Below are 26,259 nucleotides of genomic sequence, written 5' to 3'. Positions count from 1 at the left end.
ACGCCCTAATGCTAAGGCACGCTACAGTGCTTTTTCAATTATTGTGCAATCTTTGCTAATCAAAGAAATTTCTCGAAAAAATGTGTTAAATTAAAACTTTTGCTTTAATTATTAAACTTTGTAATATAATATAATATAATATTTACAAATTCCGGGATCCCGATTTCAAACTTTGTAAAATTTACTGTTTAAACTTTACATTTCAAAATACATAATTTTCAGGTCGCACAGCGACTTTCAAAATACAACTCCCAGATGTCCCGAGACCGAACACTCCAGGTCGCGCCGCTTGACATGTACAATCTCACCCGAGCTCAAGTTCATTCTTGTTCAGCCTTCGCCTTTCCTTTACCTACACATGGAAGCAGAAACTGTGAGTCAACAGACTCAGTAAGAAATGCATATAACATACCATATAATTTTCGACCTGTAAATAGGCGCCCATACACCTATCCACAGAGCTTAACAGATGAGTATGAACGTTCAATACCAGGGTACAACCACTATACCACATACACATCGTACCTCACTGTACGAGTGTTGGTAGGGTTTACCCCGATCACTGAGTAACACTGAGTGATGTACCACACATCTTAGCATTTTTCCATGCTTGTGTTGGTATCACTGTATCGTACTCACAATCACAATAATCACTATACCAATGCACTCTATAACTTATTCATACAAGTGTTGGTAGTGCTTAACATAATTCAAGCATGCATATATAAACACATATACACACATTCAGATAATCACATCATACATTATACACAGTTCTTACCTGTTTTCCGAATTCAAGTGTGCTGGCCGACCTGAACGGAATTCACGTGCTAGATGGATGCCCTAATCACAATAATAGTAATACAGATGAGTGACTCGCTAAATCACTTTCCGGGACTTAAACTTGAAACTAAAAGTTTCCCTATCGATAAACCTCATGGCAATACCCTAAATATCTCAAAATTGGCCAAAACTAGGGTTCTGGAAATTCCCCCAACAGGCAGACCGGTTCCCAACCGGCAATCCGGTTCTGGGTCACCAACCGGTCGACCGGTTGGTACTGGTCTCCCAGAACCGGAATTCCGGTTCTGCTGCTGGGAACCCAAAAATCATCCCCCTTAATTCAATTCAATCCCAAACCTTACCAAACTCTCCAGTATACCTATACAATGCATAAACATCCATTTCCAACCAATAAATCACAGAACAAACCAACAAATCAAATTATGCCATTAAAGCTCAAAGCTTGAGTTTCAAAACTCAAGCTTGCTTAGAATCATTATCAAGCATCAAAACCAGCAGCTAGAACCTTAAATCAATCAATATAGAGCATAACAACTAAACCCAAATCATTTCTAAACCTAACAGCCACTAACCTAACAAATCACCTCTTGAAACTAAGCAAAACTTGAGAAAAAACATAACTAGAGAATAACTAAAGTTACCTTGGTTAAATCCTCCTTAATTCCTTGCTAAATCCCAATGAAAAGAGAAGAAAATTCTGGTTTGGTCCTTGGTTTTTCCCAGCCGAAAGCAAGAGAGAGAGAGTTCAAGAGATAATTCAATTTTTTCTAATTTTTCTTCTTTATCTCTTAATTTCTCAAAAGAAAAGGGTTCCCAATTATTTCTTGCTGAAAAGTAATATGCTAGCTGTCACTCAATCATGGCAGCCACCTATCCACCATTAAACAAAATGTCTAAAATGCCCTTTAGACTTAAAACTAGGGTATTTCTAAAGCTAGGGGTAAAATGGTCAAAATCCATAACCCCGCTCAATCCCGATAATCTATTTTCTCTAAAATATTTCCCACTATGGAATAAGGTTCTAAACTTACCCATGTGATCAATCTAGCCATCCATCACATTTTCCGTTGTCGCCAAGCAAAAATTACAAAATTAACATATTTCACATATAAGCTAAATAATACTCCTAGAGTTTAATAAAATCTCCGAAATTGAGAAATTATAACTCTAATATTTATTTCTAAATATTGGAGTCCACATTAAAATTTATTCACAAATAATAATAAAATAATAAAAATTAGTGCTAATTGCATTTACTAATCCACATTACTAGAGCGGTCATTACATAGTAATTAGGGGTCAAATGACCAAAATGCCCTTAGGGCTTAAATACCCACATACACCCTCACAAGGGTAAAATAGTCATTCAATACTCAATTAATTTCAAATAAATTTCAAATTATCACTCATCAAATAAAATGCCAAATAATCAATCCAATTTACATTTCGAGCCTGAACCCGGTTCGGCCCGAAATTTTCGGTTGTGACTATACCGCGCTAACATATCAGAACACACCTGAAAAGACAACACAGGCATACTATATAATAATATAGTTCTATTCAGCACGTAATTAAATTAATTTTATCATTTTACCCTTCTCAGGTCATAATTACCAAAATACCCCTGGCTCACCAACGGGGTCTTTAATATATTAAAATTTATATAAAATCACATATATTGAACTATATAATAATATAATTCCTCAATTATACATAATTATCTAGGTAGGGTTTTGCTAATCCTTTTTCTTAATCCCGGGTATTACAGTTGGGGTCTTGTTAAGACCGTGTGTAAGCTGTCAATAAGGTGTATATTGATTATAAATACACCTTATAGCAGCTAGATTTAGTATCTCTTTCACACACTTAAAATTGTATTCATATCTTAAGGAAAGAGTGTCTTTGTTTTGTAGAGAAGAGTTGTTCGACTCTTACTCTATTTATTTGTAGTTTGTATTGTCTTGAGTCTGTATTCAAGTTTACAACGAAGAAGAACATCAGTGCAACCTTCGGGAGAAGGTTTTACAAAGCTTTCGGGAGATTGCTTTTCAAGTCTTGCATCGGGAGGATTCAAGCACTCAACCTTCGGGAGAAGGTCTTACAAAGCTTTCGGGAGATTGCTTTTCAAGTCTTGCATCGGCAGGATTCAAGCACTCAACCTTCGAGAGAAGATCTTACAAAGCTTTCGGGAGATTGCTTTTCAAGTCTTACATCGAGAAGATTTAAGCACTCTTCAAGGTGATCGAAGGGATTTCGAGCTCTTAGAGTTTTATCAAGATTCGGTTAGTAGGTGGAATACATCAAGCTTGCGTCATATAATAAGATGGAGTCTATTTATGCATAAGTCAATTACTTTGTATTATTGAGACCGATCTAATGAATCTTATCTCTAGGGGTGGCCCCGTGGACTAGTAACAATCTGAAAGGATTATTTTTTTTGGTTTCTTCTAGAGTTAAAGAGTTGTTTTCTGTAACTACGGAAAAACTGTATTCAGTATTAGTTTCATTATTCCGTATTTAATTAAACATTTAATTAAATAATAAAACTGAGAATATTAAAATACAGAATTTCATTTAATATCAGAGCAGGTCACTAAATTCTTAGTGAGATCTCGAATTTATTCAGTTTAATTTATTTTGTATGAGATGTCTTTGTTTGCAAAAGGAAGCTCTATCTCTCGACCACCTCTGTTGAATGAATCGAACTATCCTTATTGGAAGGTCAGGATGAGAGCATTTATCAAATCACAAGATCAGAAGGCATGGAGAGCTATACTTACAGACTGGTCACAACCTATTGAAAGTGATGAGGAAGGTAATACTAAGGTAAAACTTGAACTCAATTAGACTATTGAAGATGAAAAATTTTCAGGTTATAATAATAAGGCTTTACATGCTATTTTTAGCTCGTTCTTCTGGTTCTATTCCTGACTGTGTTTCTCACGGGGGTTATGTCCCAGCTGGTTTGGAAGCTATTTTGGTAGTTGATTTGATTTAATAAAAGTTAATTTTATTGGTTAAAAAAAAAAAAGCAACCAAAAGATTGGTTTTTTAAAGCTTGAAAAAAAAATTGATAAGGAATTTTTCTAGTTTTTATATTTATTTTGAGTATACATTATTTTAGAATCTGATATATATGTTGACTTGGCACACAATATTTGTGTGAATAAAATTTATGGGAGTATTATAAATAGAATCAATATAATATTATTTATTTTTCTTATAAGTTTTTTTTTTAATTTATCAAAATTACTCGATAAAATAGACTTACTTAGACACTATCGACTAACTTTTAAATATAAAATAATAAGATATTTATAGTAACTCATAAAATTAGTACTATACTAAATTTTGTTGAAATTTAAATTTTAGTTCTTTATTTGTTATAGATGAAACTGAAATGTTACTCTTAGTTATGGTTATTTGTGATGGTGCCAACAAAAATAATATATGCTTCCAACACTTTAAGTCCAAATAATTAGTAATGCGGTCAGAATTTACTTTTAAAGTTAAGAGAAAATAAATACTTTTGAGAGTAGATAGAAAGAGAAGTGTATAATTTATTTTATTTTAGATAATTAAAAAGTCACATAATGTATCCATAACTATAAGAGAGTTCTAAGGAAAAAAAAAAAGGAAAAAAAAAGGTATGAATAGAAGAGAGGCCTTAGAGAGCGTACTCCAAAGGCACAATATTTTTTAATTTTTGTAATCCTTACCGGATATACGTGATTAATTTATGTTAGCTTTTTATGTAATTATTATACAATAATGTATATAATTAAAAATTCCCCCAACAAAGGTCCAATGTTAAAAATAATAAAAAAAATAGTATTTTTAAAAATTAAATTTCATTTCAGCTCATAAATTACACATTCGGGCTCAGCCCAGTAAGACTCGAACCCGACTACGCCAACCCGAAAAAACCCAACCCGATACCGACACACCTGAACACCCAAAAACCGGGTTCAGTTGTGCATTTCCAAGACCCAAAACCCGAAAACCCAAACCCGACCACCCGACCCGTGTGCAGCCCTACCTCCAAGTCCAACCAAACACTACCTTACACCGCTAAGATGATCCTTTTGTTACACTACACTGTAATTTTATTTTATTTTTAATCAGAGTACACTACACTGTAATTGCTTTTTAAGAGAGCATATTCAATTTTTTTAATGGCTTGTGAATATAATTCCTCCATAATGTATGACACTTGAGTCTACCCATTGAATTCAGGCTTCCAAAACTGAAAGCTTAATACATTTTCAGATTTTTCCTAATCAAAAATAGGTTTTACACATCCCTTTTCACATTTATATAAAACAAGAGTACTCATGATGACCTAGTTTCCATCTAGCACCCCCAATGTGCAAAGTCAAGTCTAGGACGATGGAATCACCTAAAACTGTTACAAAAATTTCCAACACACTTCCACATTCTGTTACTCAGCCAAATGTTGCAATAAGAAAAGACTTGTAAATGCTCATGAACTTGGCCACAAACGCTGAAAAGATAGATCAAGAGAAGAAAAATTAGAGCCATATAAAGATATATGCTGCACTTGGTTTGGCACGTTCACAGCGCAGCATATAGTAATGCCATGAAAACTAAAATGTACCTTCAATGTGAAATATAGCTTTTTGTCCAAGTCGCATCCTGTGTTCCTGCAGAAAAACAAAAATAACAAATGAAAACAGATAGATGACAGAAAACACACCCTATTTTCATCAGCCAAACTCACCTCTGGGAAAACAGTCACTGACCATTGAATTGAAGAGAATTTTAAGATCCTATCATATATCCAAAGGAAAATGAAGGGAAAATTTTGGTTACCACAGCAGGTGGTCCCACAGATGACACACTCCGGAGTGAGAAAAACTAGCCCACTTAGCCAGTAACACATGGGACAAGGTTACTATTAACTATTTTGAGAATAAAAATGATATAATACAGGATATAAAAGAGTTATATGATGGTATAAATAGGAGGATAAGAAGAATGAAGAGGGTATGATGATTGTAATGAATTGGGCAGTAGCAGGTGAGACAGGTGAGGTCTTGGGAATTCCTCATGTTCTTGTGTGTTATCATTTTGTTTATTCAATATCAAATATCAGGTCTTCTTCGCTATTTTTATTGTCTTCTATTCTCAAATCCCTCTATGATTTTGTCTATTATCTCTGGTGAATATTGAATGGACCCTAGTAGGGTTTTATCAAAAAAAAAACAAACTTAACAACTTTATATACTTGCAAGAAAGTTGAAGCAACATCTGCCACTCATCAGAGATCCAATGTATCAACATCCAGTAATCTTTCTCATTTCTCTCAATCTAAGTGACCTTATTTTCCTAAACTAAAGAGGTTTTGTCAAAACCATGCATATATAACATATATATTTATAAGTTGCTTAATCTGTTAGCAAAAGTTATTACACACCCTAATAATTTAATTCAACATCAGAAGCAAATTGTAAAGTTAAACCAAACCCACACGTCATTTCCGTCTTATTTCTCTACTTGATTAATATTTCAAGGAAAAAAAATAATAGAAAAGTTGACATTGTTCCGTAGTCAGTATTAGCAATGGTGAACTTACATAATATGCCGCCCAGTGGCAAACCTCGTGCTTCAATTCTGCGTCTAATTTCCTCAGTAACTCGTAAAGCAGCCTCTGATGCAACACCAAAAGTTGAATAAAAAAGGATGAAAATTTGTAGTGAGCAATAAAATGGAAAGCATTTACCTTCAAGATGATCTCCGGAGGTATACAATTGACAAGTAGCTCATAGATTTTAAGCCGAACCTGATAAAGCCTAAAAAAAATATGTGTTTAACTTGTTAGAGTTTAAAGTATTTCTATAGAACCCCAATTAATTGTTCAGAATGAAATATTAATTGGTGAAAGAGACAACATATAAGATTTCTGTAACCACAAATGAATCCCTATATGATATCTTTTTGTATATACATAACTGTATGCTGCTCATTAACAAAATAATTATTAGACGATTAACAAAATAAGACCTTTTCAGAAAAATAAAAAATAAAATAAAATTATTTGGCATCACAAGTTGAATAGGAAATTCAGTGTTTTCGTTTCATTACAAATCAATTGACTTAAATTTGTATTCACATCATTAGTTCAAATTCCCTGAAACTTTGTTTACTAGTTCTGTGGAGAGCTTCAGAGCATAAAAGACAAAAGACATCACAGAACAGAAAAGGCACCAAACAAGATAAAAATTAAAAAATATATATATTATATTCATATGTTCAAAACCCACTCTGGCTCAAGAGGGCAGCACAAATGGTCAGGCTTGCAATTTACTCCTACAAGGTTAAGGTTGAAGACCCTCCGAAGCAACTACATAGCAATTGCTATAGTTTTCTGATCTCCAAATAAATATACTACAGTTACACAAGCGAGAAGCCCTAATTTCTGGGTGAAAAAAGAAGGCCTACGCTAGGAGAATTTACAATTCTAAAATTCATTAAAATCTTATTCTAAAATTTTCCATAACTAGCATGACAGTATCATATCTGACCAAGAGTATAATGAGGGAAACCCTTGTCTATATACTAAACCCGCTAAACCCACACTGAAAATTTCTGAGAACAAAAATAAACTACGCTATGGAAAGAACGCTGCTTCAATCATACAAAAAGGCCCCAATTGTTCCCTTTCAAGGGGAAAAACCCCTTCAAGGGGAAAAAAAGTAATCTCTTCAGCAAGACTTATAAAAACTAAGAAATTGTTGGTAGTGTTTGAAACCAATTCAAAACATTTGATAGCACCTCAATCTGAAGCATATAGCTTGTTCCAAAAAAAGAACACAGTGCTATTTGTAAGAAGATATCAATGAAACAGAGCAATATGCTAAGTAACAAATTTCAAAACCCAAAAGAACAAGGTATGCTCCAAAATCTAAATAGGAAAAATAACAACAGACCCCTTCAATTCAAAGAAAACATGGGACAAGTAAATCTTTAACATACTTTTTCTTTACTTTTCTTGAAATCCATGGGTACCTGGGCCCTACCCCAACTATCCCACAGGGAATACCCCTCTGCCAGGTCCCAGGAGACAAAAGGGTCTTAATGTGGTGGTTGGGATTTGAACTTGAGAGCTCTGCCTTAGTCAGACCCTACTCGAGGAACTTGGGGGCATTTCTCTAATATACTTTTCCCTCAAGAAGACAATTCTTTTCTCATTCTTTTCTGATTGACCTTGAGCTCACTAAGCTAAAAGGAACAACAAAAGTTCCATCTGAATTGACGTACTTACAACATTTGTTACATGCCATTTAGGATGGACAAACCATTTCTCTTGCCTGTTTGTGTGCATATATACTGGAAACCTACACATTATCCATACACACTAGAGGAGGCTAGGAAGAGAGAGAATTCCTATCAACACGTTACACATGCAACTCAACCAGGAGGAAAAAAAAGAATACCAGTGATAAATATCTAAAATATCAAGAGCTAGAGCCAGAACATTCAAATAGGTTACATACCATCCTTTTCGAGGACATTTGTATATGAAAGTAATAAAATTGCAAAAAAAAATAATAATTAAAAAAGAAAATAGTGTACAAATATAACATATTTAAACATGTATGAATTGCTTATACATATGTGGATGCTTGACAACTGACTGCATGAGTAAAAATTTGTCATATTGATTCAGTTCAACGAAACTATATGGAAAAGTACCAAAGTAAGCAGATAACATTGAGAGAAGCATAAAAAGAAACCTTTTCGGGCTTTGCTCTTTCATTATGTCAGATGCAATTTCAGAAATATATTCCTCCCAATCCATTGGTGGTATTGTTTGGTTACTTGTGAAAGGATATCTGAATAAACATGTCCACAATACAAATTTCCAATCATAGAATTAGCTAATCAGAATTGTAGGCTAAATGAATTGAAATGAGTATGTCATCGAGCTTAACTGTTGAACACGGCAAGTTTCAAATGACAATATGGCTCTCCTTAAACTTCGATTCGATTTTTCAGCTAAACGAGCAGCAAATCCAGATGGAATGTGCAGGCCTTCTTTTTTACCAATGAACTCAAGTACCTTAACAATCTGTCATATGAAATGAATTAAAATATATATATATATATGCACATGGTGAGCTGTAAGTTAAAGTCTCAATCAATAGAGCATACAGCAAATTTAGGTAAAATTAGATAGTCAATATGAGCAAATGTTATCCTAGAAATTAACCTACATGAGAAATTGCGTATAGCAATTGGCAAACACTTTGGGATGTTAAGTGGATCCCTAGCTTATAAAATATTTAGGAGTACTTTTAGGCTACGTTTGGTGAAAGGGAAAATAGCATGGATGGAGAATTTAAGAAAGATGTAGAATACGATGGAGGGATAGAATAGTACTTCTCTATGTTGTTTGGTATCAGAAGTGAAGAAGGAAGGGTGGAGAAAAAGTCAATTGTTAAAACAGCCATATTGTCCTTTTTGTAATAACCTTTTAAAAGATGACATTAAATAGATTTGATTTTGTCTTTTTCTTAGATCCCTAAAACATTGGAGGGAATGAAATTTGTAAGGTCTAGTATTTTTTATGACAAATTATGTCCAGTTATGTCTAGGGTCATTAGTTGTTATATCTGGAGTTTATTATTTAGTCATTGTACACGTCAGCGTCTGTTTTAGGCCAAATCTATTACGGTTGTCTATTATCTGGTATTTTCCTAATTTAGCTAGGTATAAATATCAGAATCTTTTACTATTCCACTCTTTTCGTTCTTGTGTTCTTGCAAGTCAAAGCTCAGAACTTTGTTAATGGTGATTCAAGGTTTTGAATATGACCTACAGTCGATGAGTGTGAGATAAAGGGAGTCCAGTCATATCCTCGCAAACAAATCTGAAGGTGTTCAGGTCTTAGATTTCGTTGAAGGGATTTCAACGATCAAGAAGCAAGGGGATCTTGCTAAGTTTGCCAAGGGATTTGTCATTCGGGATAATTGCTTACTATAAGGGATTTTGCGATTTGTACGAACTGGTTATTGTAAACTTGAAAATCATATAGTGAAGTTACTTACTCTGCTTCGGGGAACCCAAGCAATACTCGACTGAAATTTATTGTGTGTCAGGAGAAGCTTGTAAATTCCACTGTGTTTAGATTGTTTAGCTTTATCTTTTACTCTCTAAATATCATAATCAAATTGAATCAACAAACAAAATTACAATTGATAATTGAACTCGGTAACTATAACAACTTAAGTCTTTCATTTGGTATCAGAGCCAGATTCCAAAATTAGCCATGTGAATGTATCCTTGGAATGCCAAATAAAGGAGATGAGCCTCAGTAATCTCATGATGTGATCCGTAGATGTGCTCTAGTAGACAGGCGGTGTGCTCTGGAGGACAAAACCTGAGAAAAGAGCAAGAACTCTCGAGGTAGAGTGGACAGATGAAAGATCGTTTGAGAGACAAGATGATCTTTCGTTTGAGGGAAGGATTGTTGGGTGTGCAACTAAAGTCCCACATTGGCTAAAAATGAGAAAGATCATGAGTATAAATAAGAATGGACAATATCTTCATTGGTTGAGACCTTTTGGAAAGGTGCCTAAAAACAAATTCCGTGAAGGCTTGGGCTCAAAGCAGTTGGAGTGAACATTTGGACCCAAAAAACCTACCCGCCCGCAAAACTCAGCCAACCCGAACCCGAAAAACCCGAAAAAATAGGGTTTTAAAAAATATGGTTCGAGTTCGGGTGGAACTTGAAATCTTTTCGGCCAAGTTCAGGTTTGTATAAAGTGACACCAAAACACGGGTTAGACTCGAACCCGCCCAAAAACCCAAAAATATTAATAATAATAATTTTTTTATTTTTTTTATAAGGCAACTTAACTTTCAGATGTAAAAACAAAAAAAAAAAACTAATTGTCTAACTCTAACCTAACACCCACACAGTCGTCCCCCTACCCCCGACGGCACCCCCCACCCCCAGTCCCAGCCCCCACCCAACCACGACGTCGACGACCACCACCCAGCCTTCCCCTTCCGTCCCTCTGCTTCAGCGAGACACCATCGGCACTACACGCACACGCAAGTGTGTACCTTTTTTATTTTTTTTCTTCTATCTTTTTGTTTTTAATTTGTTCGATCGGTGTCTCTCCTCTTCAGTTCAGTTCGTTCTCCCTTGGCTGTCAGTGGGCGTGTTCCCCTTGAAAATGGTAAATAAATATATATTGTATATATCTTTTTTCTAAAATTATATGATAAAATAATATATATTTGTTTTGTATGTGATTTGTGGGTAATGTATTAAGTGACAGTGAGTATGTATGTGATTTTTGTTAGTGTTGAATTGTTTTGTTATTTTTCATATATTCTGTGTATATTTATTTTTTCAAAATTCATATATATTAGTGTTAAATTGTTAATGTGTTATTTTTGATTTGTGAGCGTGTGGTATAATAAGTTATATATATATTTTATTTATATATATTTTGTTTGAAAATTATGATTGTTGGTTTGGTGAATTTGTGATTTGTAAGTGTGTTTATTGTATTATTTTGTATATATTATATTTATATTTATTTTGAAAATTATATATATTTGTTTGAAAAAACAATGATTATTTATTGTGAATTTATAATATGTAACAGTGTGTTAGTGTATTATTTTATGTATATTATATTTATTTTGAAAAATATGAATTATTGAATTGTGACTTGTTGTAAACTTGTGAGTTGTGTGTGTATATTATGTTATTATTTTGAAAAATTAGATTGAATTTGTGTATAAAAGATTGTTGAAAAATGTTGTTATATGTGTGAGTATGTGATATATTAGATAATAAATTATGTTGAGTGTGACATATTATGTTATTTTATATATTTAAAATCTTAGAGTTTGAATATCTTAGATATTCATTTATAGTGAAATAAGTTCTGAGAATAAATGTATTGCGGTCGGATGGGTGAAAATTTTTAAATTGTTAATTATTGTTTTATAATTGTTATTATTGTATGTGTTTGCTCATTTTTAGGATATGGAATTGGATCGAGAAAATGAAACTGTTCCTTCCTCCCAACCGCCACAACAACCTACCGATGATGATGGAGGTAGTAAAAAAAGGAAAGTTGCTAAACCCCCTCGAGCTCCCAAATCCAGATCTGAAATATGGAGCCATATCGAGAAATTACCCAAACCTGAAAACGAAGATGACCCCAAGTGTGGGTGTAATTATTGTGGTGCTGAATTAAAATGTCATCCTACAAAGCACGGGACTACTTCTTTGTGGAATCACTGTAAGCAAGTATGTGAGAAGAGTCCTTATAAGGATGATGAAAATAAACAGAAGACTTTAAGTTTTGGGGGAATAAGAGCCTAATTGCAATAGCATATAAAAAAGAAGCATGCAAAGTTACTTTATGCAAATATTTGGTACTGGATGATTTGTCGTATAAAGATGCCGAGGGGGAGAGTTTCAAAGAATTTGTTAGGACCTTACAACCTAGGTTTGAGATCTCTTCTAGGATGACTATCTTTAGAGATGTTTTAAAGGCTTTTGAAGAGAAGAAAAAGTTAAAAGATATTTTGAAGGATCGAAGGATCTCAATATCCACTGATACATAGACAAGTATTCAGGATATCAATTATATGGTTATCACAGCACATTGGATTGATTCTAATTTTAATTATTAAAAAAGAATCAGTAACTTTTGTCAAGTTGTTGATCACATGGGGAAGACCATAGGCACAGAAATCCAGTGCTGTTTGCAATAGTGGGGAATTACCAAGTTGTTTACTATTACAGTAGACAAGGCCTCTTCAAATGATGTGGTCATTTAATATTTGAGGGATATTTTCAGATAAAAGGAAAAGATGAGAAATTCAAACATATGAGATGTTGTGCTCATATCATTAACCTAATTGTCGGTGAATGTTTAAAGGAGATAAACTACTCAATTGCTGCCATCAAGAATGTTGTGAGATATGTTAGGTCTTCCCCTGCTAGGCTTAAAACTTTCAAAGAATTTGTCACCAAAGTAGGTGTTCCAACGAGAGGACTCCTTACGTTAGATGTCCTAACAAGGTTGAATTTGACCTTTCTCATGCTCACTTGTGCTGTCTGATTTAAGCAAGTGTTTCAGTTCATATTTGACGAAGATTTAAATTACAACTACTTTGATGAATTTGACAAAATGGGGAGAAAAAGGCGGGGCCACCTATGAAAGGGGATTGGGAGAATGCTTTAGTTTTCATGAAATTTCTAGAGAGGTTTTATCAGGTGACATTAAGGTTCAGTGGCTCAACCTATGTTACTGCAAACAAGTATTTTGTTGAAATAAGTGAGATGCAACAAAAATTGTACATGATGATAAGAGATAATATAGGAGACCCCTTGTTGAAGAAAATAGTGAATAAGTATGACAAGTACTAGGAAGATGTTGACAAATGTAACGAGGCACTTTTTATTGCCTTAGTTCTTTACCCTAGAAACAAGCTCAATTACCTCAAACATTCTTCTTTTGGTACTTTTCATGATGCAGAAACAACCATTGGAATGGTGAGCAAGATTGAACATACTCTTCTTGAGTTGTTTGATTTGTATTGTGGTGCTATGGGATTCATCCACTATCTTAGAAGAGCAGTCACCTTTGCCTGTGACTCAAACAACTCCTCATTCTCATGATCAGTCTTAGTGTAAGTTAATCTTCTATGTTGATATCTAGTCTAGGCCTAATGAGTAGGAAAAAGAGGTATGTTGCTACTGAGCATCGTGAATTCATCAAAATATCCAATCCTGTCAAGCATCGCTCGAGATATTTTAGCAACTCCTCTCACCACTATAGCTTCTGAGGCAGCTTTCTCCATGGGAGTCGGATTTTAGATCCTTTTAGGAGCATATTCAGTCCGACAACAGTTGAAGCTCTAATATGCTTGAAAAATTGGTGGAGATCAACCCATCATTGTGAGAGAGTACTATGATGATCCAGATGAGGTCGAGCTACAGTCAGAAGATATTTTTAAGAATGGTATTTTATTACACTTTGGTTTAGTTTTCTAATAATAATTCAATTTACAATCATTTTATACTAATGTTTTAATTTTTAATTTAGAAGTTTCAAAGTAGACCGATAATAGAGGTGGTGCAGCTGTTGCTACTTCTACTACTACTAGCTCACAGGGCTCAACTTCCATCTCCGCCACACACTCTAGTACTACTCCGGCAACTTCATCCTATTCTACACCAAGAGTTTGATTTCAGACTTTGTTAGACAATCTAGTGTGATTTGTTTATGTGTTTCTTGTTTAATTTTGGTTTGGACTTTGATAGTTTAATACTTTGATTTGATTATATGTTTGTTGTTTGTTTTGTTTAGACTTTGTTTGAACTATGGACTTTATTTTCTGGACTATGAACTTTCTTTTTTGGATTATGGATATTATTTTGGTCTGTTTGATAATGGATTAAGATTATTAGATTACTTTCTTAGAAATTTTAATAAGTTTAGAAGAGTGAAGGATAAGTAATAAATATTTCTTATTATATAGAAATTACAAATATTGTATTGTAAAAAGGCAAAATAACAAGGTTTTTTTAAAGTGGAAACAAATAGGTTGCTGAAATTTGAATACTTTTATGAAAAAAAAAATTGTAAAAAACTGATATTTTTCAGAAAAAAAAAAAAGAAAAGCTCAACCAATCTGAAACCTAGTTCCAACCCAACCGGACCCGGACCAACCCGCACCTGACCCAACCAAACTCGAGACCTGAAAACCCGGCCACACAAATGGGTGGGTTCGGATTATAGCTTTTGTACACCCAAACCCAAAACCCAAAACCCGTTAAAACTCACCCGATGTACACCCCTACAAAGCGGACAATATCATACCAATGTGGAGATCCATGGTGTCTAACGTGCGAACTAAATTTATGAGTTTGGAGGGAGACCCTCTCCCTTCCTCTCTCCCTCTTGCCAAACAAGGGATTTGTTTTACAAAACAAAACAACACAAATTGTATTATTCAATAAAGGAGAAATAATACAAAGTGCGGAGATGGCAAGAAAACAAGCAACCCAAAAATTAAAACAATAAAATAAAAAAATGAGAAAATTTCTGCCAACAAATAAACAGAAAAGAAAAGAAAACTGGCTGATTCTACACTAAGAGAAGGTAAATCCATTCAACAGAGAAATCCATAAAACAAAATTACAAAATACTCTGCCAATTCCAAGCAAGATCTTAGAAAAAAATGTCTTTGAACTCTTTCACTTTGAGGAGCCACATAGCAATCCATATTCTGATAATCTCCCACAACAACTCCACGAATTCTTTATCTTATAAATTCTTCAACTCTCCAGCAACAAAGCCCACCAAATAGCCATTTCTACCACCTACCAAAAACGACTTCCTCCTTTTGCCACCTTTTATATCCATAAACAATATGTCTATGCAATGGAGAGGCATGACCCATTCCATACTAAATTCCTTCAGGGCATAAAACTCATTCCGTACTAAATTCCTTCAGGACATTAAACCAAATCTCCAGTGAAAAAGAACAATGGAGGAATAATTGATCATTACTCTCTTCATTACACATACACAACACACCACCTTGGGGATAAAGCAAGATAGGGTCTTCTTTTTTGCATCACTTCATGCTTATACGACTTAGGGACAACAAAGATCTTAGCCTTACTTGGAAAGGGACTCTATCCATACAAAATTACGATGAGGTTATAAAACATGTCATTTTTAAACCATGGGAGACTCCATAAGGTTCAAGTGGATCTTCGATTGAAAATAATTACTATGACTGATAGTTTTCCACTACTTTATCAAATCTAAAACTCTTTGGGCGATTGCATAGCAAATGCAACAGAAAGCAAGAGAGTGTGGACATCAAGAAGACTATGTTGGGAACTTAAAAGTGTAAAAAAAATTACATAATTATGCATATATTTATATATAAAGTGTGGCTATCTAACGAAAATTGATGTTTTGATGGTTTTCTGTTATTTTCCGTTAAAGCTACAAGTTAAAAATAACACCGTTAAATAAATTTGTTAAATATTTTTTTGAACAAATTTATTAATTTTTCAATTTAAAAATATAACTTATATCTTTATATATTAAAAGTGCCTATCTAACACTTTTTCTTGGTTTAACAGAATATACTTTAAAAATAAAGGAATATTCTGTTAACTTTAACGGAGAAAAATCAAAATACATTTTGCGTTTCCTCTTTCTTCTTTAAGAAAACCCTATTGCGATTCTTTACGGGACAACAATTGGCTATCTCCATTTAGTCTTTCTCTCAATAGTCAAGTCCTATCTCCATTGCATTTCCTCTTTCTCCAGTCTCAACCGACTAACTAAATCCCAAATCCCAAATCGCACCACTACCCGCTAGGAGTTTGATTCTCCCTGCATCAGGTTCTCTCAATCTCTCATTCCATCGTCCCAACTTATTTTCTTCTTCTTCTTCTTATTCCGTTCATTCCATCAGGTTCTGCATCAGGTTCAATTCATTCCTTCCCAATACAAACCGATTCATCAGGTAATTTCAACAAGTAATAACCAAGTGGATGTTTGATTCATATTTTCTGATACTCTTGTACTTAAAAAGAAAATGTTCGATTTGTAAATTCTCCTGTAGGTTCCAGGGTATTCTACATTGAGGCGAAATCTTCTACTTCTTTCTCCTCGGTATGATTCTTAAATCGACTTTCATTCAAATAAACCTTAAGTGATGGGGTTTTAGTTTAACTTATTGACTTGTATTGGATTGAGTTTTTTCAATGTATTGCAGATTTTAGGCTTCTGAAGTATTCTTTCTAATAATTCTGAAAGTTTTGGTTTGTTTCTGTTTTGATTTCGGTAATTATAATTAGAAATTTTGGGATATTTATTTATATTTAGAGTTGGGGTTTGGCTACCGAGAAAATTTTGGATAGAAAAGAAAGGAGCTGTAGAATTTGAGATTAATTCGAGTAATTGAGGAACACTGGAAGTGCAAATATATGGTGTTTTGGGGCTTATGAAATTAGTTGGTATTTTAAACAGATCGAGTTTGTTAGATGTGAGCTGATGAATAGTTTTACGAATCTTTATGACTCCACTTGCAGCTAACGAATTACAGATTTGTAGTATCTTATTGTAAAGAAACAATGAGACCGAGCATGAATCTTGTGACTTTTATTTTTTCAACCTCAATTATTGAAACCAAAAGATATTCTTACACAAAATGTACTACATTGCTGGTGTTTCTGGTGAAACTTTTTAAATTGGTGATAAATGATATGTCCTCTTGTGTGAAAATTAATGAGAAAATCTTACAGGATGTCAGTCTTTGTAAAGTAATTGCTACTGATCAATCATCAGAATCTCATGAACTGATAGCTTAATCTCAAGCTATTTGTGCTCAAAGAATTTGATATGTTAGTGCATGACATTTTATTGTGGTGTTTGCCTGTCTAACGTGAACATATATTGCTGTGCAGCAGATGATGGTTGCTATTCTACTCAGCTTATAGATGGAGATGGTGTATTCAATGTCACTGGAATTGACAGTTTCATCAAGGAGGTAAAGTTGGCTGAATGCGGTTTGTCGTACGCGGTTGTCTCCATTATGGGTCCACAAAGTAGTGGTATGCAATCTTATTTCCTTAATATAATAGGAATTTAAGTGGTATTATTGACAGTTCGACTAAATTAGACTTTTTGAGCAAAATCTTTTTCAAGCTTTGGGAAATTTGAAGGCTTTGCTACTATATCTGAGACTGTTTTCTTTTTGAAGATTAATGATCTGTTTGTGAATGTACTTTGGTACTTTGATCTCTTTGTTTATTATATTCATGTCACATTGCTATTGATGACTGCAACAGGAAACAGTACTTTATTGAATAATTTATTCAACACCAACTTCAAAGAGATGGATGCTTTTAGGGGAAGGTATGTTTCTCAACTTCCTTTTACAACTTCACTTTGATATATGTTAGAGCTTAGCAAATCGACATTATATGGTAATTTTGGTTAGAAGCGAGCAAATTGACACTTTTTGATAATATTTGTCAAATATTAGCAATTGATACTATCTGATACTTTGTAGGTCTCAAACTACTAAAGGTATTTGGTTAGCGAAATGTGCCGGTATCGAGCCCTGTACAGTTGTTATGGATTTAGAGGGAACAGATGGAAGAGAAAGAGGAGAGGTGCTCTTTCAAGGCTTACTAATGTCTTTATTTGCTTTATTATTGTTAGGCAACATATAAATTTAGTCAACAATAATATATTAAATTGTTGCACATGTTGGGTGTAAAGTTTTTGCCCCTTTTATGTTTAGAAATTTAATTGTCTTGGGCATATGCCATGTTTTCTGATGAAAGAGGTGGGTTTATTATATGTATGATTTGATTTATCTTCAGGATGATACAGCATTTGAGATGCAGAGTGCTCTTTTTGCTCTTGTTGTTTCAGATATTTGAGCACTTAGATATATAACTCTGGGAAACATAACTAAATAAATATCACTGTGGGTCTATTTGCGGGGAATAGTGGTAATAAGGAATTGGCGAAGAGCCCAATCGAGATGGAAAAGATCAAGTCGGAGTTGTTGAAGGAAGCGGTGGAATTGAGCAGAATCACTGCTGGGGAAGCTCAATCGAGCCCAATTGGTAAAGTATAGCTCCAACATCCTTTTATCCAAATTTCTTTTTCCAATTATTTCAATTTTGGGTATTTAATGATAGTCTCTATTTCTTTATTTTTTCTTAGTGGATTTGATAATGTGGAAAGAGATATCAAGATTAGTTTTCACCATTAGAATAAGAATAATCACTATAATCTCATCTGCCTATACTATAGATCTCTACATTAAGTTAGTAAGCTCTGACACCTGCTATAATAAGAACATGGGAAATTTGCTCATCATATAGCATAAAAGTAGTCTATCAGACAATTTTTGTAAGAAGTAAACCAAAAGGAACCAATTTTCTGATAATCTCAAGGTTATGGTATTGTATTGCAAGATTAAGCTTTATTGGCTGTGCTAAGAGGTATATTTCAAACGATTGTACATACGTTTAGTTTACTGCTCTGGCTTTTTATTATTATTATTATTATTATTATTATTATTATTATTATTATTTTGAAGATCACTATGAGTTATTCAAAAAAAAATAAAGAATATAGTGATGGAAGGAAATTGTCTTACTTTTTCATTTGTTTTGTATTATTGTCTTACATGATGGCAGGTAAGGTCAGCTATAAGCACAGAGCTTGCAAATTTCAAAAGAGAAAAGGAGGAGGCTGACTTCAGGAAAGAAAGGGCTGAAGTTTTCTCTTTGGTCAGGTTATTGAGCTCCTCTCTCGAGCTGACGCAGCTAGGGAGTATGAAGCAATACGAACAGCGAGTTCAGGCCATTGAGAGATATAATTCAAGAGAAGAATACATTTTACCACTTAATGCTTTTCTTTGTTGCATAAATGGAACTGTGATGACTAATCCTGTCAGCCTTTGTACTGGCACTACATGTGAGAGAGCTGCCATTGCAGATTGGTTTGAGAGTGGTAAGAGAACAGACCCTCATACTAAAATTTTAACACTTACGTATAAACTACTAAACCCGCCTCTAAGTTAAGTGCATGCATACTTCAGCTTGGCATAAAAAAATTAAATCCAGATACTTATATGTAAAGGTAATGGAGAGTTCAGTTATATGTAGATCCAAAACGAATGATAAGTTCAAAGTACAATCAATACACTATTCAAGCAGCTGAACTAATGGAAGAGTAGGGAGAAGTTTCACTATACTCTTTTTAGTTTTTCAAATAATATTCCATATATTAGGACTTTTTTAATAATTTTTTTTTTCTACTTTAAGATCGAATATTTTCTTTAATTTTAGTTACATAATGTTTGCTTTTCTTTGGTTCACATATTATTTTAATAAAATAAATCATTCGCATGATCATACATTTAGATACAATCTAAATAAAACAACAAAGAACTAAACTCTAAATGAAATTAATATTTACGTGCATCGGCACGTAACTTCTAACTAGTAATTATTTAAAAGTGTTAATAAAATTAGATAGATATTTTCTTATATAAGTTGCTGCCTTGCGAGTCCTCTCTGGATAAAACTGATAAACGAATTTGAGATTCAATGGGTTATGCCTTGTTCGGTTCCTCATATGATAGTAAGGTGGGGGGGTGTCTTGGTACTTCTTTGGGCTGTTTGGTTAGAAATAATAGAATCTTTGAAGGTTCTCAATGATTAGCAGATGTCCTATGGGAAAATATTAGATTTTGGACTGCATCTTGGGTGTACATCGGTAGTTCTTTGGGCTGTTTGGTTAGAAATAATGGAATCTTTGAAGGTTCTGAATGATTAGCAGAGGTCCTATGGGAAAATATTAGATTTTGGACTGCATCTTGGGTGTACAAGACTAAGCATTTTGAGAATGTTTCATTTTTAGACTTAATTAGAGACTGGAGAGCAGTGTTGTAAGTTCTTTGCTACTGCCACATGAATTTCTACTGTGAGGGATCTGGTTTTTATGTGTATCCTAGATGAATGTTAAAACGTATATTTGGGGCAGTGAGTATGTTCAGGGTGTCTAGATAGTTTCTAGTATTGGAGCTTGGTTTAACTTTGTAACCACGGTTTTCCTCCACCACAAGTGAGGGTTTTATTCATATCGGGGGGCTAGTCTAAGACAAAGGCCCCTTTCTCTTTTTTCAGAAAAAAAAAAATATTAAATTTGAATTAAATTTTGTATATTTAAAAAAAAAATATGATAGAATTGAATTATACTTTTATTATTATTATTATTTGAATTAATAATTTGGTAATAGTACCAGGCAATGCAAGTCTAAGCAAACATAATGATTGATTAAAATTGCATGTTGATATTACCTAGTAAATATAAATACTAATAACCCTTTGTTACTATAAATTTCCTCCGCCATACGCGAGGAGACTCAATAAAATTTGGAAGGAGGTTAGATCAAGACAAGTGACGTCGATCTCTTTTTCAAAAAATATATATATAAACATTTATATCCAAAAGCTTTAGTCACAAAATTGATTCTCATGATTGAATGGACCGAACAGAGTGAACCAATAGGCTTAGTCTAGACGACTTTCAAGTCAATACCTTGACTTAAATCCATTTCTTACTACAGTAACACATGTTCAACCTACTATTTGTATAAATATGAAAATCATTAACATACAACAGTGCAATAATTTAGATGACCATGGAATTCACAAAACCTATCACTAAGGTCAGTATATTAGGATTATTTTCTAGGAACTGTTACAATATGTTTAGTTGGAGATAATGGATTGAAAAGAAATAGAATCGAAATTATTTTCATTCTACCTTTGTTGCTTTATAAAATATTGGAATGATTTTACCACTATTTTGGTGGGATAGCTATTCTATTTAAGAGTGGAGGGAAGATCATTCCAATGTACAGATAAAAAAAATTATTCATGTCAAATTTTGGTCTGTTGCATTCTACTCCCATCCCCATTCCTCTATTTTTATTACTCCTAACCAAACATACCTTTAGCGATAGTTCATATCTTATTATGTACACATCAATAACTCATTACACAATTATAAAATGAAACTAAATTCAAATAGTAACTAATTGCTATCACTACTAATTACTTGATGTATTTCTGCTATAGATACTTGATGTATTTCTGCTATAGATACTTGATGAAAATTATTTGTAATATCTACCTTAAACTTTGAAAACACACCAGAATCCCCCAAAACAAGATACTTTTAAGATCTTATTCTCAACTAGAATCTTGCCATATCATATATATAAATATGTGTGTTTGTGAATGTCACTCCATACCATATTAAAGTTAACTCCTATAGTCCTTTGTCTTTTATAATATAAACCGCTATGCATGTAATAAATTAGCTCAGTACAAACTAGTATTATGACAAAGAGAAAATTTATCCAACCTGTTCTTCTGATGGTGCATTGATTCTCACATTCAGACAGCGAGACCTGATGGCTTCACTAACTTTTGAAGAGCTGTTACAGCATAAAATTAGTCGACAATAGGCACTATACTTCTCCATTGTTCTTCTAAGAGAATTCTGTGCTTCTCTTGAAAGTTTATCAACTTCATTAAGCACCAAAACTGTCATCAAAGAAGATGACACGTCATCAATCAAAATGACTGTATTAAACCAACACACAAGTTTGTCTACATACTCATATGTGTGTATGTGCATATCATGTGCTCGCTACTACATGTATACAACTACCCTATGTTATATGGTCAGCTAATGTTGTCAAGTAAAAAAGTACTTTTAGGGTATTAGTTTATCTCAGGTAAAGAAACAAGGCAAGGAGAAGAAACAAAAGAGAACAATAAGAAAAATGAGGGTACTGCCCGATTAATAGAATAGTACCAAGACAAATAACCATGAGCAAAACATGTACTCTGTTAGCACAGCCAGCAAAATGCTTTTGAAAAGTGGAAAGAATACAAACAGGGATTGGTCCAAAAACATATCTTAATTTGTTGAATAAAAACATCCATGAATGACCATTTGACATATTGAAAATAAAACTACACTCAATTTTCAATGAAGAAAACTGCTCAATACTACCTTTGTATCCTTTTCTCCCCTTTGTGTCAATTGGTCTATTCTTAGCCATCTCTTTAATTATCTCTTGAACTATATATCTGTCCTGAAATCCTGCATCACTAGGGTTCAATTCCACATGGTTGGTACTTGACAATGTTGTCAGCTCTAAATCAATAGTTCTACTTCCAGCCTGAAATAGCAAAGCATTCAGCTTAATAGCTTAACTAGATAATGTAACCAAGTAAATTATCCTAGAACAAACTGACAGTTATGGTGGCTTACAAAAGAAGTAAAACAGTTACATAAAAATTATATTTTCAAACATTAGACACAAAACATAAATGATAACAAAATTCCAAAATCTTTACAAGGATTATAAATATTTTGGTCATAACTTCTGGTTAGCCAAAAGAAAAAAGAGTTGTCACTATTGACAAATGTAAAACGAATCTTAATATATTTCTAAAAATCTATTACACCATCTAGGCATTCATTCCAAGAAAATATTCTCAAGCAACGATATTTGTCAGGTATGAAATATTTTTAAACAAAAGATACATAATCAAAAACCGAAAGTCAGTTCATCAGGAAAAAAAAAAAACAGAAATTCAGTATCAGTACTTGTATTAGTCTATCAAATATAAGCTAAATATAAATAGTCAAATCAATAGTTATACTCATGACAAAAGGAAGAATCAAGAAAAGAAAGCTTACATCAACTTTCCATGTTCTATTTTCAACCTTCACCTGCAGCCAAAAGAAAATGCTTTTGAAAATCCAAAATAATGTGAAGAGTATTAAAAAAAACAAGAGGTAGAAAATTATTATATACTTATGTAAATAGTAGGCTTTCAGTTAAGCAATAGAAACAAAAGATGAAGGTAAGTTCACTTATCGCAGTGAAAGCTTCTATAGTTATTTTCTTCTCTCTCTGAACAATTCTTAAAAAGCACAAGATGAATACAACTTCTTTTCCCTTAAAACTTCCCAATAAACAAACGAGGGGGGGAAAAAATACCTTCTCAGCACTTGCTCCAAACATCTGACGGATGAGGGCCATGATTAGGGTTTTTTTGCCCGACCCAGATGGGCCATAGAAGAGCAAATGCGGGCAATCCTGCTCAGTAACCTGTAAAAGTGAAAGAAAAAAAAAATCAAAACCCTAACAGAGAAACTGAAACGGCAAAAGAGAGAGAGAGAGAGAGAGGATGTACAAGCTTCTTGAGGTTTTGGGCAACATCTTCGTGAACCAAAGCGTGGTCTAGGGTTTTAGGACGGTATTTGTCGACCCACAACATGGCTCAAATTGACAAATTCACAATGTGATGAGAACTTCTCAAATTGTACCTAGAAAATAATTATAAAGAGTAAAATATACATATATAGGAATGTTAATCGAGCCGGGTTGGGCTCGACCCGACATTGACCCGACCCGGCACGATTCCGCCCGACCTGGCCCGACCACTTCTTTCAGCCTGGCGGGTCAGGCCTAACCCAAGATAACCGGGTCGGGCTTGACTCAGCCCCCTTCCTTAATTTTTTTTTGAATGACCGACACAACTGTTATCAGGCCGAGCCGGATCGGGTCAATGACCCGAATAAAGCCCAACTGTTATGGAGGTAGTCTAGCTGTTCTCTTTAACATATTACATCACATCACACACCAAATGGGCTAAGAAGCAAGTCCACAATGACTCTATTCTGAATCCATTTTGTCAAGTCAATATATGCAAAAGCCTAAACTCAATAAATTTAAGTATATAAGATTTATTTTTTACCACATTCAATTAATTGAATGTCCAAGAATATGTTTTCTCTGTGATCACACAACCTGCACCAATCAAGAACAGAAAACAGAAAAATAAATAAAAATATAAATGAAAATTACATGTAAAATATAAATATAAATAAAAACAAAAATAAATAATATATATGTTAGCCCCATAAATTTCTGAGTTTGATTCGTCATTGTAATTTACTTGGTTTAATATATATGTTAGTACAACAGCACCCCAAGAATACAAAGAGCATCTGGGCAATCAAGAGAGCTACAAATTTATGATAAAATAATGTGCACTGTTTCTATGAACTCTCAAGTCTCAACTAAAGAAAAACGCATTATACTAAACAGAGTGAAGAAAGAAATGAATCTCAAAAGGCACAAACTGAAACAAACACTACAGAGGAATTTCTACATATTTTCAACTGAGATTCCAAATGTTGAATATGCCGAAAAATTCATAAATGTTCCTAAAGACAATTTGAAACAACATAGCAGAATATAACTGCTCCAAATAAGTAAGAAAGCTAGGTTAGGATGGTTTTGAATTGAAAAACCTCAAATCCTTAGACACAGAATCCTACTGGGGTTTGAGGAGCAGAGTAAGTATAGGAATCACATTTGGTTTGAGGAGCAGATTTCTACATCTGGGCATAAACCAAAAGCACTTCATTTGGAAAATTATTGCAAATAAACCCATTAATGATGGTGTTCTAAAGAACAGTACCTGGGCGAGGCAAAGTATCAAATTATCTACTCTTCTCTCAAAGCCAACACCACCTACCGCAACCTCCAATCCCTTACCTACAAAACCAATTCCAATCCCCGATCATGCCGTTGCCCTTGTCCCCAGCTACTCAAGTAAGAATCTTTCACTTCCCAAAACCCTCGTCCCCAATTAACTCACACAACCAGAAAATGAGAGAGAGAGAGAGAGAAATACCTGATTCAGCAAGAATCGGTTGATGGAAGGAAGGAGATGAAGAGCAGAGGCGGGTAGGCTTCACGAAATGGTAGGTTCTTCTTCTGTGTCTATTTTGGGTGAGCTTTCCTGAGAAATGAAACTCTTGTGTTATCTCAATATTGAGCCCATAGTAAAATGACCTCCTAACTAAAAAAATAAAGGGAAATTTACACCTTATACTGATTTTTCCCATTTTATTTCTTTTTTACTGTGTGATTATAACAATTTTACTATGTATATATATTTTTTTAAAAAAAAAATTTAAGCAAGTCTATTTAATTTAGCTTAATAATATAGGAAAATTCTACAATGCACCCCTTAAAATGGATATATTGATGCACCCCTATCTGTTTTAGCATCTGAAATAATTTTTTAGTCAAATTTTTTCTCATGGTCATGTACGTTATAGTTATTTAAGACATCCTGCAAAATTTTAAGAAATTTAGAAGTTTAACACGTCGAAAATTATGTTCAAACAGTGTGTTGCACGCGTGACTATTTTATTTTATACGCGTGTAAAATAGACTGTTTGAACATTGTTTTCTATATTGTAAATTATTCCGAATTTTTCAAAATTTTGTAGGATATCTTAAATAGCTATAACGTACATGAATATGAAAAAAAATTAGACTACAAAATTTTTCTAGATGCCGAAACAAATTAAGGGTGCATCAGTACATCCCTTTCAAGGGGGTGCATTGTAGAATCACCCAATAATATATATGTGTATATATGTAAAAAAAAAAAAATCAAAAGTTGATTGATCATTTTATGTCACTTTCATGTCAGACTTTTTATTTATTTTGTAAACTTAAATTTATAATTTAAGTCCAACGTGAGTGATCACATTCTTAAAAATTGTAATATGTGTTTATATATATATGACTTTTTACATGTATTTAGTTGATTGATGTGATAAATTATTTTTTACTTAAATTTAAAATTAAGAACAACCCACCCACGTGATCACTATTCCTAAGTTTATATATATTTTGTTTCTCTCTCTTTCTATCTCTTTTTGTGAGTTGTGTCTGTAAAAAAAATTTTGAGATTGGTATCTAAAATAAAGTCCATCAACCAAGGACTTTACA

At 33.5% G+C, this 26,259-nt stretch overlaps 2 protein-coding genes across 15 annotated transcripts; one reads left to right on the top strand and one right to left on the bottom strand.

Annotated features, from left to right (window-relative positions):
- Positions 1-4,946: 4,946 nt before the first annotated feature.
- LOC115719043 (replication factor C subunit 3) lies at positions 4,947-25,317 on the bottom strand. 8 transcript variants are annotated; one of them, XM_061110883.1, is made up of 14 exons: positions 25,148-25,313; positions 24,932-25,008; positions 24,203-24,255; positions 23,639-23,771; positions 23,443-23,553; positions 23,139-23,171; positions 22,446-22,614; positions 21,789-21,970; positions 8,760-8,896; positions 8,562-8,660; positions 6,548-6,617; positions 6,401-6,475; positions 5,423-5,468; positions 4,947-5,308 (listed from the first exon to the last, which is right to left on the bottom strand). In XM_061110883.1, exons 4-14 carry the CDS (start codon positions 23,720-23,722, stop codon positions 5,250-5,252), a joined length of 1,065 nt encoding a protein of 354 aa, XP_060966866.1. In that variant the 5' UTR covers positions 23,723-23,771; positions 24,203-24,255; positions 24,932-25,008; positions 25,148-25,313; the 3' UTR covers positions 4,947-5,249. The 8 variants fall into 8 exon arrangements, with proteins under 8 accessions (XP_060966866.1, XP_060966865.1, XP_060966864.1 ...); XM_061110882.1 differs by having other exon boundaries at positions 24,932-25,057; positions 25,148-25,287; XM_061110881.1 differs by having other exon boundaries at positions 24,932-25,046; positions 25,148-25,286.
- On the top strand, positions 16,078-19,658 carry LOC115725229 (protein ROOT HAIR DEFECTIVE 3-like). Of its 7 annotated transcripts, none has more exons than XR_009686402.1 (6): positions 16,078-16,502; positions 17,297-17,443; positions 17,681-17,747; positions 17,905-18,007; positions 18,273-18,469; positions 19,049-19,658. XR_009686402.1 is itself a non-coding variant. In XM_061110886.1 (6 exons), exons 2-5 carry the CDS (start codon positions 17,425-17,427, stop codon positions 18,278-18,280), a joined length of 249 nt encoding a protein of 82 aa, XP_060966869.1. In that variant the 5' UTR covers positions 16,078-16,502; positions 17,297-17,424; the 3' UTR covers positions 18,281-18,469; positions 19,049-19,658. The 7 variants fall into 7 exon arrangements, 5 of the variants coding, with proteins under 5 accessions (XP_060966869.1, XP_030510533.2, XP_030510535.2 ...); XM_061110886.1 differs by having other exon boundaries at positions 18,221-18,469; XM_030654673.2 differs by having other exon boundaries at positions 16,433-16,502; positions 17,300-17,443; positions 18,351-18,474.
- Positions 25,318-26,259: the final 942 nt, after the last annotated feature.

The sequence above is a fragment of the Cannabis sativa genome, chromosome 2 (assembly GCF_029168945.1).
Source record: "Cannabis sativa cultivar Pink pepper isolate KNU-18-1 chromosome 2, ASM2916894v1, whole genome shotgun sequence".
Taxonomy (NCBI): domain Eukaryota; kingdom Viridiplantae; phylum Streptophyta; class Magnoliopsida; order Rosales; family Cannabaceae; genus Cannabis; species Cannabis sativa.
This window is presented reverse-complemented; position numbering and strand designations above follow the sequence as displayed.